Here is a 14509-nt window from a genome sequence, read left to right as displayed (position 1 = left end):
CTAAATAGCTGCATTGGTTGCATTGGTGTTAATAGACGTTTCTGCAGTTTTTCGCCAAACTGGAGTTAACACAGCTATCACAAATTCCTTAGATCTCATATTTGTATCATTACAACAAGTAGGCTAAAGCAAGGGTCCCCAACCTTTTTTTGCACCACGGACCGGTTTAATGTAAGCATTGTTTTTCACGGACCGGCCTTCAAGGTGTGGCGGATAAATACAACAAAATAACATGATAAGACCAACACAAAACATGTGGTATTTTGTAAATATAGTAATTAACGGGAATCCACTGTGTACTTGTACGTAACCTTATTAGCAGCGTCCTCCTGACATGCGCCAACAACATAGCAAGAGTAACAGCCATCTCTGGTCGCTATGGTAACACTTGAACATGCCTTCAAAATAAGATACGCCACAAAACAAACGTAAAGTACATGAAAAATATAACTCAACATAACGCTAAACCAATGAGAGCTCTGAGCTTGTGAGCTGAGCTTGTTTCTCCGCAACAAGACGGTCCCATCTAGGGGTAATGGGAGACGATGACACCCGAAGTGCGTTGCGTGTGTCCAGTCTACTCCGTAATTTTGTTTTCGGTTGCCGTGGCCGCAGAAAAGCCCGCTTCACATAGATGTGATGCCGGGAATGGCTGCGGGGTTTTCAGTGCTTTTGTGGCAATCTCGTGGTACTCAGCCATGACTTTCATCCAGAAACACCGGCAGAGTTGATGCCGCGAACAGACTTTTAAGGCCGCAGTCATGTGTGATCTCCAGCGGCTGATCCTCTCCTTGCACGGAGGACATGCTCGATTCACCTGGTGTACTGACAAATGGGTCGCGGATCCCATGTTTGAAACGTGTGAAATATGCCTCTGTTCGCGCGTCGTCTCCACAAATCCAGTTTGGCTTTAAATGCAGCCGCCAACTTGAAGACAGTTGTCGTTTTCCCTCCGAGGGGACAGATTGAGTTCACGGAGCAAGGCTGAACGTGTCGCTGAATATGGGTTTAATATTAGCGTCCCGTCACGTGACCGAGACAGGCATCTTGACAAGCGTCTAGAGACTGAGAGAATTTTCAATTATCATTTAGATTTGTCATTTTCTTCCAAATAAAATATTGTTCAGACTCGGATGATAAATAAAACGGAAACCGCGGCCCGGGGGTTGGGGACCCTGGGGCTAGAGGGGTTTTTTTCCCCGCACGGATAGTCGTATGTGCTATCTCACATGAACGCAGAATTAAGAATCATTTCAGATGGCGGGCTAATTAAACCCTACAACGTCACGGCACGACTCTCAGCAAAACCGAAGTCGGTGGAAAGAAAACAGGCTACAGGATTTTTTTTGGGGGGGGGGGAGCAAATGAAGGAAAGGCAACCACCACAATAAAAGTTGTAAAAGGCCGCAAAGTTGCAGGGTGGCTACAATGCCTGGGCTGATACTGATGCTAGCTGGTTGCTAGCATCAATGTTTGTCGCTCCCCTCTGTGAAGGCTCAGTGGAGTGCCTACTCCAAATAACACCAAGATCCAGGAGGTCAGCTTTTGACGGCCCGAATGCCTTAAGGTAAGAATCTCTAACAGTAGCTCCATGATAACCTCAACTGGCTTATATGACGATATGTCAAGCTTGGGACCGTCAATTAGCCTGATAAGGTTGAGTTGAATAAAATTTAGCGAACGCTAGCCATCACGGTGTGAACGTAACGTCAGGTGTTAACCATTATTTCCATGGAGACTAACGTAAGCTAGCGCTCTTGTTATTCCAGATTCCGTCCTCTTATATAACGTGACTGACGTTAGGCCCTCTGGTACCACTCGTTTAACTTTACCAACGTTAGCTTTGCCGACGGTAGCAACATAAATCGAGCTCCGCGGCCGAAGTGCCAGTTCGGCGCTAACGTTAGCCCCTATTGTGTCGATTCTGTTTTTCAGGTAAGATGATATTATCTTAGCGTGGACGGAATGCTTGTTACAGTAGGCTAATTATGTCGCTTGACAAGGAAGGCAAATGCCAAGCTCACTGAAGAAAAAGCACAGAAACTGAGTTGAAATGACCTTGTCATACATTTCTAAATGTCTTATCCAAGCCTCTTTTTTTTTTTTTACTGACCAAGCAGCAGTTGCAATAGCTTTAAAGGGCAAAAACACATTTACCAAATTCATTTTTACAAGCCCTTACTTGTGGGTGGCGTAGCATGTGACCCATGTGTTCCACTTAAACCCAATGCTGACATATTTCAGGTAAAGGATTTCCTGGGGGGGATTAACCATATAGGTGTGAAAGTAAATGTTTGGCACCTTCTGACCTATTTAATCAACAGGAGGTAGGTTGAAATAACCCACTGACTGTACGGTGTTTTGCACCTGATAAAATCTGTTTAAAAATCATTTTGAGATGGATGTAGTGCCCGAGGTCATTGTGTTACTTCAGTGACAGCCGATAGGAGCAGTGGGAAAGACCCACCCTTTGCCTCAGCGCTCTAGCCTACCTAGTTGAGCTGGCAGGCTGCTGTAGATGTGTAAGAGACAGGAGGCGTAACTAACATACATGTCAGCCTGGAGGAGGTCTGTATGATGATAAAATAACAACAAAACATAATTAACAGTTAAGCTTGTAATTTATGTACAGTGGGTATTTTTATATTTTATTAGAATTTGAGCATATGCATAACGTTAACTGTCCTCAGTGCACAAGCCGGAGCTTTTATCATTAGGAAGAACGGAGTGTGTTCATATCAAATCAGAGTTTAGTTAGCTGCCTCCTTCCCAAAGGAACAGAAGAATGCAAAAGTAGCGAGTTGACAGCTGGTGCTGGAGGAAAACTTTGTCTGATTTTCAAAGGTACCAACATACAGAAAATACAAGGGATAGAGCAGAGTTTGGGCTGTTTTTACGTTGTATTTTTATTCTAAATGTTTTAAATTCAGTTCATAAATATAATTTGCCTAAAAAAATAAATAAATGATTAAATAAAAAAGTTGTCTCAAAATCGGCTGATTGTTGATATGATTTTTTTTGAGGGGAAAATTACTTTAAAAATCATATCTGGTTGGATATACAAGGTTTTCCTGAATTTAAGAGCATTTTGAAACAGAGGTGTAACCTTAGGCTCTGAACCAAGACAAGGGTTAGCTCCCGTGGTTGCTACCTCTTTAACCCAAATCTATATATGGTACGAACAACTTTTTGTCTGTCTGAACTGAGCTGGAGTGAGTCTACTGTACTTCATAGACAAGACATGACAGTACATTTACGTGCACTGAAGTAACCAGGCTACTCAGAGAAACCAGGTTATGCGGGTAATTGGAGAAGGCATTCTTATGCACTTTTGTAACCTTGTTATGTTAAATCTGTGTACACATGCAGCAGGTCGGTTATTAGATTTTCTCCCCTGCTCCTGACCTTATTTTGGAAGCATGACTTGCTCCACTGTTGTCTGCAGTCTTTTGTCATGCACATGCATGCTTAAAAAAAATTAGACTGGAAACCTGCTCACCTGTAGATTGCAGAAAAATCTGTGTTTTCCTGGAGACATCTATCTGGGGAAATCAGGTTTCTCTGATCCTCTACCCCTATTACAGAAACCAGGTTTCTCGTTTACATGACATTTAAGAAATTAGCTAACTGGACAAAGCTGACTAAAACCTGTTACTTAAGCGGATGCAAATGCACTGAGAGATTAAGTAGAACAGGAGTAGAGATGTTGTAACCTACTAAATTTGCACTTTGACAACTCCTGAGATAACTCGTACTTTTTGAATATGCATATTGACAGCCTGAAGTTTGTAGGTCTTTTATTATTCTTGCTTAGATCTTTTGCACATGAAGTCCTAAGAAATATGATGTTTCAATCTTGTTTTAGTCTTCCTGCGTTTTACAGGAAAATCTGAAATACTTTAGGCCATGATACTTTGCCAGATTTATTTTTTGCTCGTACTGCCCTGCCCTACAATCATGACTGACCGGTGTGGATTTGCTCAACCCTACTGTGGTGTAGTTTGCCCTGTGCTTACGATAAAAGCTCCAACCATGATTGAATAGCAAGACTGTCCATAGTCCACACAGCTGTCTAGCTGCCACCCTTCACTGAAATACATGATATTTTTCTAATTCTACATTCCAGGGTTGTCTCATAAGAAATTGTGTCTTACCTATGAATAGTGGTATCTCCAAAGTGTAATATTGTTGTTTTCTGTAGTTGTAGTTTTATCACAGTATTAAATGATTCCCCCCCCCCCATGTGAATCTCCTTTTACATGTTGGTTCAGTCACTGATCACTCAGTTGCTTTCTCACCAGTTAATATTTATCATCCGTCTAACTCAACACTGATCTCCTGATTCGATTGATTTCGACTCACAAGTCCAGGATTGATTCATTTAGATTAGATTCTTCAAGATTCAGTTCCATTCTGTCAGATTAATTTTTTCTGCGTCAAAGAAGCAAATATAGAATTGTGTTAAGTGCACATTGTAGGCTGAATTGTAAACGCACCATTGTTTCCCACAGGTTGAGAATTTACTTGCGGTGGTTGGTGGCACGGTGTGTGTGATCAGTGTGCATGCAGACTCATGCAATTTATATGGGGAGAGTGTAACCCAAGTTATTTTCTGTAGCTACAATTTACAAATGACCCGCAAATGCCTCACATGTAGTTTACTGTAGCATAGGCAACTCAGACAGGTGTGTAGCCAAAAATTAGTTAGTTTGAAAAGAGTGAAATTAGGCGTTCTATTAAGATTTACCTAAGTTGAAACCAAATGATTTTATTCACCTAGGCGGGCTGCCCAAGTAGAGCCTCTGTATGAGAAATGCTGCACATTTCCCGGATATAAAATTGTGGACTAAGGATTTATTTTCATGATTAAGGATTTATTTTCATCACAGTCATGGACAGCTAACCACAACAGTCCCATAAACTGTAGTGGGTCTGCATAGACTGCAATTATTCACGTCACAGTTTGAGACTGTAGTGATTCAATAAAATTTTTTGAATCTGAGAAGAAGCAAAACAGGGACAGAGACTGGTTGAGAGCTTTGAATTTGTTTTTCTTCTAAGCAAAATTAAGTTACCCACTTACTGTATTTGTCCTGTTCATGGGTTACTTCATTCTTTTCGGCAAGGATGACAATTTTTGGTTAAGAGATATTTAAAAGATATTTTAAAAATATGTATTGTGGTGGTACATACAGTTTGTTTGTGAAAACTTAAATTGTTACCTTCATGTCACAAACTGCTTATCTTATTGTCTTTTATGGAAAATATATGTTAAAAAGCATGCAGTATTTGCTGGGTATCTCTGTTTTTGAAGGAAAGTCTGTAACATGTAATTCTCAAGCAAGTGTCTGTTAAACAGATCATAAACAGGAAATGTTTTTTTTTGTTGTTTTTTTTTAATGCTGCAACACAAGCCGTCTATACTTTCAATCTATTGTTCAACAAATGTTGTATAAATATGCCTCTGTCTCATGAACTTTATATCTCAAATCTACTTTCAGGAGCTAAAAATAGTTCATTGTTTTTGTTAGGGAATTTTCTATTAGGTGACACAGGTCAAGCCATGGGCCTTGAGTTCTCACGCGAAACAGCAGCAAATCTTTCTGAGCCATTCTAAAAGAATTGAAGCAGCATTGTTATAGTAGCCAAAGTCAAAGGAGATGGCTGTTTTTGCCTGCCTAGAGGCCAGAGACTGGGGTCTGCTAGAATCCATGGGCATAGCCAGATAACAGTGGCTCCAGACCAGGATGCGCAACGTGATCTGAACTAGCACAGGTAAGATCATTTCCTTGTTTACAGAATAGCAAACCAATAGACTTAACTCTGCATACTTTTGAGGCATTTGAGTTTGACCATTTCTGGGCATAAATTATTAGCAGCATAACCTGTAAGGGTTAAAAGACTGAGCACAGGGGACTGAGCTTCAGAATGGAGACGGCATCATGCACATAAACTTGTATTGATGATAATTTCTCCATTCTGCTTGGCCAAGCTCCGATAAATATTTTCAGCATAAGACATCCTGGGCTCCTGAATGCTTACTTTACTGATGAGTTGACCAAAAATCAGAAAAATCTGGACAGCAGATTTTAGCTTCACCCGTGTATATTTCTGTCCTTACCTAACAGGGGTTCAAAAGTGTCTTTTTTCCAAACCAGTAGAGGGCCATGTTAATTCTTTGGCTGGAACAATATTGAAACCCAAAAGGATCAAACCTAAGAGTCAGCAATTAATTTAAATCAACAACTGGACGAGATCTTTCTGTTATAAATTTCCTGTAAAGCAAACAGATTCAGGTTGCTGCAAATTATTTCCAACAGCAGAAGCATTTCTCTAGCCTTTTAAGAATAATTGTGATGATCAGTACTCACTGTGTGCCACAGAAAATGCTAGAGACAACAGTGCAGCCAACAAGCAGACCCAGCTTCCCACTGACATGGTTCTCATCTGTGGGATTGGACAGGTTACATTTCATTCACGTCCAGTGAGATTTGTCAGACCTGACTGCTCTCTGCCTCGAACAGACTCCAGTAAAGGGAAGTGGGAGATACGAAGCTGACACAAAGAAAGCAAGGCTGAAAAAAATTGCAGTGAAACCCCAGGAAGTTCCACTGATTGGGTGTGTGTGTGTGTGTGTGTAAAAGGTCAAATATTTAAAGAAGCTCTCCCTATGTCCACCTTTCCTATCCTTCGCATCTTTCTTAATCTTTATCCATCACTATCTCACTCTTTCTCTCTCTTAATTAACGGATTCAACTGACTTTGTCCTTGATGATAGTATTTTTGTTCTAGATAGACAGTAAGGTAATCCTGTAATACTGCTGTTGGGACTATGAGGTTTATTCAGATATTTATGTTGTATCGTGGAGAAAATTAATATGTCCTGGAGTAATTATAATTTGTACTTCACTTTTTAACAACAGGATTGAATTGACACCATTATCCTTATACCGATATAAGCAGATATGCACACATAGTAAGAGGTCTTTCGGCGCTAGTGGATCGAAAATTAAATACTAGAGAGGGTACAACTTATTTAATGGTTAAGAAGTAATTTATTAAAACTGTACAGGATGTTAATAAGATCTTTTGTTATTAGAAGCTTTTCTTCCCCCAACAATATTCATTGGACTGACTGACTAATGTAACATATCAGAGCAATTTAAGCCTAAATTCATTTGGAATACCTCTCCCTTTTTCATTTTTTTATTTTTTATAAAAAATACATATGCAGTGCATTTTATGAATGTACTAATACACACACAAAGAGAAAAAAAAATGTATAAATGTGTTGGCCATATTTACCCAAAAGGTCATTTTTTCTGTAAACACTCTGGGCTAAAAGGCATTGCTGTATATGATTTATCCTCATAAAAATTATCATTGCAAACTTGTTGGCTAAATTTGTGGCTAAATTTGTCATCAATAAGCTACGGTATGCCACTATATAGGCTGATGTTAATGCTATTAAGGGTTTACTGCCTCAAATCCTCCCCTAATATGCACTTTAAACCTGGCAACCCAACATATTTTTTAGATTCATTCATAATTACTGAGAAGTGGTTGTGTGCTTAAATAATTGTATTTATTAATATTTTATATTTATTTTCTAATTTTTTTAAAAATACTATGAAATTTTAGTTTGCCTTTTTATATATTTTTGACAATGCCCTCATATGTCCTTTTTTAAGTATGCTTTACCGTAATGTGGTAACCCACAAAGCACTTTGAAGCCACTGAAAATCTCTATTCTGTATCACAGAGACACTCTAAATCCCCCCACAATGAAACTGCTGAACAATAAAAAAAAAAAAAAAATCTTGGGTTATAATCAAATAGATGTTGAAACCTAAGTGTATTTGTAAATCCAGTCTTGGGTACCAAAGAGCACAAAAGGAGCTATAGGATATTATGTGACAGTAGGAAAATTAATATAAAACAACTGAGTCATCACAAAACCAATACTAAATTTCATTGACACAGACACCATGAATAGAAAAATGATATTTTAGATATAACATACTACAGATTAATAATAAACCATTATGTAAATTCACCATGAATTTTAACTTACCAGGCTGATGACACTTACAGACAGCTACTTGTTACTTGCACTAAAATTCTGAAGGGCTTCTGGGATTTCCCTCCTCCTGTTTTCACGGCAAGGTATACTGTTCAGTAACACCTGCCTGAAATTTCCACTCAACAGAAAAAAGTACAACTTGTTTTGCAATATAGATGCACAATGATTCACTCCCAGTTCAAAGGAGCTTTAGATCAAATATAGGTCACCAGACCTCATTTGCGTCAAATATGAAAGTGACAGCTGTATTGTCCCAAAGCAATAAAGAGTGTCAAATTTCCGCATGTGCCTTTTTAAGAAGAAACTACGAAAAAACCCCAAAACATTTAGCATTTTTTGACTTTTAAGATACTTCTTTAAGATGCGCTTCTTCCTTAAAACAGAAAATCTTTTTGGATGACCTCACACAGTGTGAATTGATAGCAATAAAACCTCTAATCAATAAAACCCACATATTTTTAGATGCGCAACGTGATTAGATTTTTATCTGTCTCCCCATCTAACCAAACTCTCGCTCCGATTCTGAAACTATACGTGTATAGTATATAGTATGTAAATACTACTATTTGATTTCAGCTTTGAAAACTTATGGTGCATTCAAAGACGCTATAATATCCAAAATTTACCAAACAGTAACCTTTTTAACACAAGAAATGACTTCATTCAAACTATCCTTTTCGTATCCACAGTTGCTTGTTGTTTGCTTTGTGGGTTTGATTTTATAAAAAAGGCTTGAATTTCAGAGCGGGATTGCGGGTATTGCACATAATTCCATTGATCCCTGCAAATCTAGCACTTATAATGCGGGAAATTCCCGCACACACTTACAGCAATGTCTACTAATATTAAACCAATGTTTGCACAGGTGCAGAATGCAGGATGACACGTCAGAAGTGCCCCATCAGACGGGCCAACTTCCCCCCTGGACAATGGACTTGGCGCGCTCTCTCTTCCTTTCTCTACCAGGTTTGGAGCCCCCTCTGCCTTTTCAGCATCTCTTGGGGGCATATACATACAGGTTTAAATGATAGGAACTTGAAGGCATGCAAACATGGACCTCTGGCTAAAAATGTAAATATATATCCTCTGAAGTGGAATCTGCTAAGAAAAAAACACTGAAACCCGAAAGGACTAGCACAAACAGCAGTGTCAGTAAATGTCAACATTAACCATGTTAATCCTCAGGATCCTCAGACAGATAATGGTAACTTTACTAAGGTAAAGAAGCAGTCCAAAGGCAAGTTTCAAGCTAACTGGTTCAGAATGTATCCGTGGCTCGAGTTTATCAATGGTGAAGTGAGCGGTACGATCTGTAACGTGTGGTTCTGCGCCTTTTACCAGCCGATGTTACAAAACGTCAACTTTAAATTGCCACTCAGACGGCGTTTCAGACAAAGCAGCTTTGAAAAGAAAGTGTGAGGCGGATTCAGCAAAGAATGTAATGGCCAATGTTATTGAAGTTTTGCAGTTCCAGTGTGAGGAGGAAATGAAGGGGCTTCTCGAAATCGCCTATTTTATAGCAGAAAACAAATTGGCTAATTCAAAAATTGGTCATCTGGTTAAATTCATGAAAGAGATGGATTATGCTTCTTTCAAAAAGCTGAACACAGTCACATCAGTTTATGGAAGCTACCTTAATGAGAAAGGTCTGTCAGAAATGCACCAGGCTATTGCAAGTACACTTGTGGAGGACGTTGACAAGGCTGTGCTAAAAGGTCCTGTGTTTTCCCAGGCACTGGATGAGTACACACACAAAAAACACTAAAACTAAATTGTTCAGGAATTCTGAATTCTTACCACCTTAAGGGTTGTGAAGCAGTTGCCGACAGAGAAGAATTTAGATGGGGAAAAAAAACTGCCAAGGAGTTGTTAAAAAAACTCAGAGAGCAAATTCAACTCACAATTGGTAAGGGTTCATTGCCCTTGCTGCTAGTGATGGAGCCAGATCTGTGCAACAACTGAAAAGGTTTCAGCAGGATTTGACATCATTTTTTGTATTTTTCAGTGGTTCTGCTTTTAGAAGTAAAAAGTTGCATGAATTGTAGTTTGATGAGGTAAACTGAAGTTTACCCAGCCACATATGGTGAGGTGGCTGTCAATTTATAGTGCTGTGTCATTGGTGTGTAGATCACTGAAAGCCCCGAGAAGATGTCCTAGAGCACATGGCTGCCTCCAACGCTCAGGACTCTGACAAAGCCAAAGGTCTAGTGACAGCTGTCAGACAGTTCAACTTTGTGGCCCGCTGTCTCATGATGAAGGCAGTTTTATGCATGTGGTCCTTCTTTCAAAACGTTTTCAAAGAGAAAAATCTGGACTTCTCCACTGTCCAACCAACGGTCAAAGGTACCAAAGAGGCCCTGAGAGCAATAACAGTCCACCCTGGCCCTGCAGAAGAGAAATTCATCAGCTCTCTTCATGGTAACAAGTTTAATATGAGACAAGCTTTTTGACTTCAACACTCAAAAACCAGCCTTTGACGACATGAAGAGCAAGTACGTAGGATCCTTGATAGATTAAATTGACAGAAGATTCCCTGCTGGCACAATGGATCTTCTTTCACGGGTCACTGTTTTACAACCAAAAAAGGCATTGTGGCAAAACAGTCTTCTGAGAATATCTCTGTGGTTCAGAGAAACTTAAACCCACTGACATGCTTCTTGTGTTATCGAAGTGCAGAGGAAGCTCTATCAGAGTTGGCAATACTGAAGCAAGTCATAGTTTCCAGTGACTGGAATGCTTTATTTTCCTTTCAACACCTTGCAGAGAATGTGTTCCATGAATATATGGATGTAATTACTGAAATGGAGAAACCCAGTGAGATACCAATTGCAAGTGTGTTGTGTAAACGTGGATTCAGCACACAAGACAGCATTAAAACTAAATTCATAAATTCACTTAGTAAGACAACCTAACCAATCTTATGCTCATTTCAGAGCTTGGTCCTCCACTAGAGCAGTTACAGAGCTGTTATCAAGTGGAAAGAGATAAGCGGAGGAGACAGAGGACGGGGAAAGAATAGACCATGAAGAGAAGAGAGGGCCACCAAAAGAAAGACTAAGGACACTGTATATAGCAATATATGTAGTTCAGAGAGAAGCCCTTGAGTTGAAGGAAAGAGACTATAGGCAATCTGAGGTAAGAATAGGACGAGGTAAGGCCAATAGTTAAGCGCACAAGTAGCATCCGGAGAGGAATGATCGAATAGCTCCCATTGAATATCGAATAGTGCTTTTGTTTGAAAATGCTAAATTCTAAGGGAAACATTCAAATACCTAAGATTGTTAAGCATTAAATGGAAATAATCCTAAAGAGAAATGTCTGCACAACATTTTGGTTTAGTTTTTTCCATATTTTTAATTTGATAAAAAATAATTTTTTATTAAACATTCCTCTCCCTAGAGCGTTGCTCTTTACAGTTCCTTATATGTTGATCAGTAACAGTAAATAAATGGCAGTGCATTTAAAAAAAAAAAACTCAGTATGACTTGACTTCTTATACTTTAGAAATGTATTATTATTAGTTTTTACATATTTACACTTCTTTTTACATATGTACATTTTACATTTATACATGACAATTTGGTTTGATCAGTCCTTTATTCACATTATTCTTCAGTCTCCAACCACCAAGGACCGTCAAGACTTCATATACAGGTGCAGGCTAACTCAGGATAGCCAAGACGCTGCGATTATCTGCACATCAGGTGTGAGCTACTGTCGTTGAGTCCTTTTCTTGATCAGTTACACTACCTTCAGCACGTGCCGCGCATGCTACAGTTATGGACCTTTTGTTATCTAAAATCTGCTACTTGAAAAGTTACACAATGAGAAGCTAAAGGTAAATGTACCTGTTGAGTCAGCATTTGTTGTAAGAGTACCTTTGTGTGCTCCCGTGCTGTAGCCTTGACTCGCAGCTTTTTGGTGATAACACAGTATTTCTGAATTGTCTGTGTGTGAGGGGGATTCACTACCAAACACAGTTGCATTGAAAATAATGAGCTACTGTCTGGTTCAACAGTTGACACATACATATAACGCCATCATAAGTTCAACAGGGCAGTTTTCTCAGGGTAGACTGCCCTCTTGCCCCTCACTGGCATATAATACCGTATTTCCTTCCAAAACCTGGAGGAAGGGGAGAGGGATTGTGATAACTGTGTGTCCCGTTCATGTTTTTCCTCGTCCTCTCTCCTCACACATGTCCTCCACCTTTGCCTTTTCCTCAGGTTCTTCCACCAACGAACGGCACCCTGCTTCTTCCTCAGGTGACGCACTGACTCTGGGAAGAGAGCCAGCTGAGCTGGGGTAATCTCTTCCAACTCAACCAGAACCACCTGTAAAGCAGTGCGCAAATTAGAACCAGGGTGCGTTTTTGAGTTTGTGACCAGGAACTTAAATTAAATGAAATGGAACTAAAGAAATTCGTAATAAATCAATCAAACCATCACTAAATCATCCCAATAGTTTTCTCTCTTTCAAACAGTTACAGTTAGATGCAACAAACAGAGTGCTGTGAGCATTCTGAGGAAATTAACTCTGGAGCGAATCCATAAACCTCCAAGCAATTTTAAATGAAAAATTTTGTCGAAACATTGGGGCAGAACAACTCCACATCAAGCTGAAGGACACAGCTGTAACATATTATCTCTATCTAAAGTTGTTGGTGAACCTTTGCACACAGATAGTATTAGAGATGTCCTGAGCCGATCCTAAGGACAAATCCATGCATATTTTGACGGATCGATATCGGCTAAAATAAAGTCTATCAAACTCTGGTCTTTTCTTTACTCTACTGTTTGTCCAGCCTGCTAGTGTTACAGTGCTGCTCTTCTTAATCACAGCTGCAAAGTGCTGCATATGCAAGTCAAGTTAAAGCAAGTGAATGTAAAACATTATCAGACACTGAGATTGGCAAAATTCACAGATTCACAGAGCTCAGGTGCTAATAAATCCGTTCTCCCCTCCTCCTTTCTAATTTGCAAAGAGCAGTGTTTTGGTTTTTTAGTTCCCACAACTCCAACAAAAGTGATCCATCTTCTCTCTAGCTGATCATATCAATTTCAGGAGTGACATTCTCCCAGTTAATCTCTCATTCATATCAATGAATAAAGCTTATAAATGTAGTATTTTAGGACCTTTTTTGGATCATGTAGCTCATGAAAAATAAGGTGTGTCAGATTTAGTAGGCTATAGCAGTTATTTCAATGTGTCAGGTACATATTTAATCATTTAGGTAAATCTAGCATTTAGGTCTTGGTGTAGGTAGATACCGAATATTAAAAAGACCCTGATCAGGATCAGGACATCCCTAGTTCATACTTAAATGGCGAGCAGACACAGGGCAAAATTGGCATGAATTAGACTGCATTTCTGTCTCAGTCCAATATTTACTTGCCTTTTTAGCTGTGGTTTGATTTCTACCAACGCCTGGATCTTTACCTGCTCGATTTTCCTCTTCCTTCATCTAGCCGCTAACCTTGTCTGTCTGCTGTTTGGTGGTGGGTGTGTAGTTTACAGTGGTTCTATCAGAGCTTGTTTGCTGAAAACAGCTACCTGCTGCTACTGGAAATGGGATTGATGACAGCAGTGAGACTAAACCATGCACTAAATGCGCTGTAAATTTTCTGTGGATTCGTCACTGAGAGCCACCCCTTTCACATTACTGACTGTTAAAGATTGACCGTCGGAGCTTTAATTGGGGACTTTGCTGGCAGCCCTGGGTAAATAAATTCAGTAAATCAAGTTTGACTGGACTGTATGCAGCCTAGGATTAAGGTTAGGCTGGAGCTAGGTCTCATTAAACCGGCGAGTATTTGTACTCCACAACAGCTCTTCCGCTGTGCAAGTATTTTGTCGTAGTAATTAGTAGAGGTGGGATTTGAATCTGCTGTCAAGAATATGCATTAACAAGTCTGTTTGCTCACCTTGAGTGATCCCTCCAGCAGCACTCTGTGCATTGCTGCAACGCACTCCAACTGCTGCCTTGTGTCTGTATAGACTTCGTCGCTATCATCAAAACTAGTCCTGCCACTGCTGTCACCGGTCTTGATTTCGCTGTTATCGCTGCTATTAATGTTCTTAGAAAGGTGGTTGTTGTTATTGCTGCTAGTGCTGCTTGTGAGTCTCTTGCCGGTGAAAGTCGAGGCAGTGTAGAGCAGAAGGAGGCGGCGACTGGCTTGTATGTTCTCTTCCACCGAGTCCAATATGGCTGCAGGGAAGAAATAGAGGATGAAAAGACACAGTGGAGTTACATTAGAAAAACATGAGCTTAATAAGTGATGAGCTCCGATGTAGCTATACATAAAGCGGAACAGTAATGTCCAAAGTCTATTATTGTAATTTAAACCAGTGGCCCCTAACCTGTGGGCTGGGCCCCATATATGAGGCAAATAATACTGCAATGCCTTCTCCGCCATGTAGGTGACT

The 14509-nt window shown here is 39.8% G+C and overlaps 2 protein-coding genes and 1 long non-coding RNA gene across 9 annotated transcripts in view; 1 reads left to right on the top strand and 2 right to left on the bottom strand.

Moving 5' to 3' along the window:
• The window catches only part of LOC120801566 (interleukin-1 receptor type 1), a 24304-nt gene extending 17744 nt beyond the window's left edge, over positions 1-6560 (bottom strand). For both annotated transcript variants that reach the window (XM_040148704.1, XM_040148705.1), the window contains exon 1: positions 6372-6560. In XM_040148704.1, coding sequence (XP_040004638.1) covers positions 6372-6447 — 76 coding nt within the window. In that variant the 5' untranslated portion in view covers positions 6448-6560. The remainder of the gene's footprint in view (positions 1-6371) is intronic.
• LOC120801567 lies at positions 1352-14086 on the top strand. 2 transcript variants are annotated; one of them, XR_005709115.1, is made up of 4 exons: positions 1352-1567; positions 8949-9049; positions 11700-11787; positions 12310-12419. It is a non-coding gene; the product is annotated as an uncharacterized LOC120801567 (long non-coding RNA). The 2 variants fall into 2 exon arrangements; XR_005709114.1 differs by lacking the exon at positions 11700-11787 and having other exon boundaries at positions 12310-14086.
• LOC120801564 (interleukin-1 receptor type 1-like) overlaps positions 11475-14509 on the bottom strand; it is a 21919-nt gene continuing 18884 nt past the window's right edge. For all 5 annotated transcript variants that reach the window (XM_040148700.1, XM_040148701.1, XM_040148699.1 and 2 more), the window contains 2 exons: positions 14008-14291; positions 11475-12417 (listed from right to left, as the gene is read on the bottom strand). In XM_040148700.1, the coding sequence (XP_040004634.1) occupies positions 12124-12417; positions 14008-14291 (578 nt within the window). In that variant the 3' untranslated portion in view covers positions 11475-12123. The remainder of the gene's footprint in view (positions 12418-14007; positions 14292-14509) is intronic.

Source organism: Xiphias gladius, chromosome 16 (genome assembly GCF_016859285.1).
Source record: "Xiphias gladius isolate SHS-SW01 ecotype Sanya breed wild chromosome 16, ASM1685928v1, whole genome shotgun sequence".
NCBI lineage: Eukaryota > Metazoa > Chordata > Actinopteri > Istiophoriformes > Xiphiidae > Xiphias > Xiphias gladius.
The sequence above is the reverse complement of the archived record's forward strand: the minus strand, read 5'-3'. Positions and strand labels throughout refer to the sequence as shown.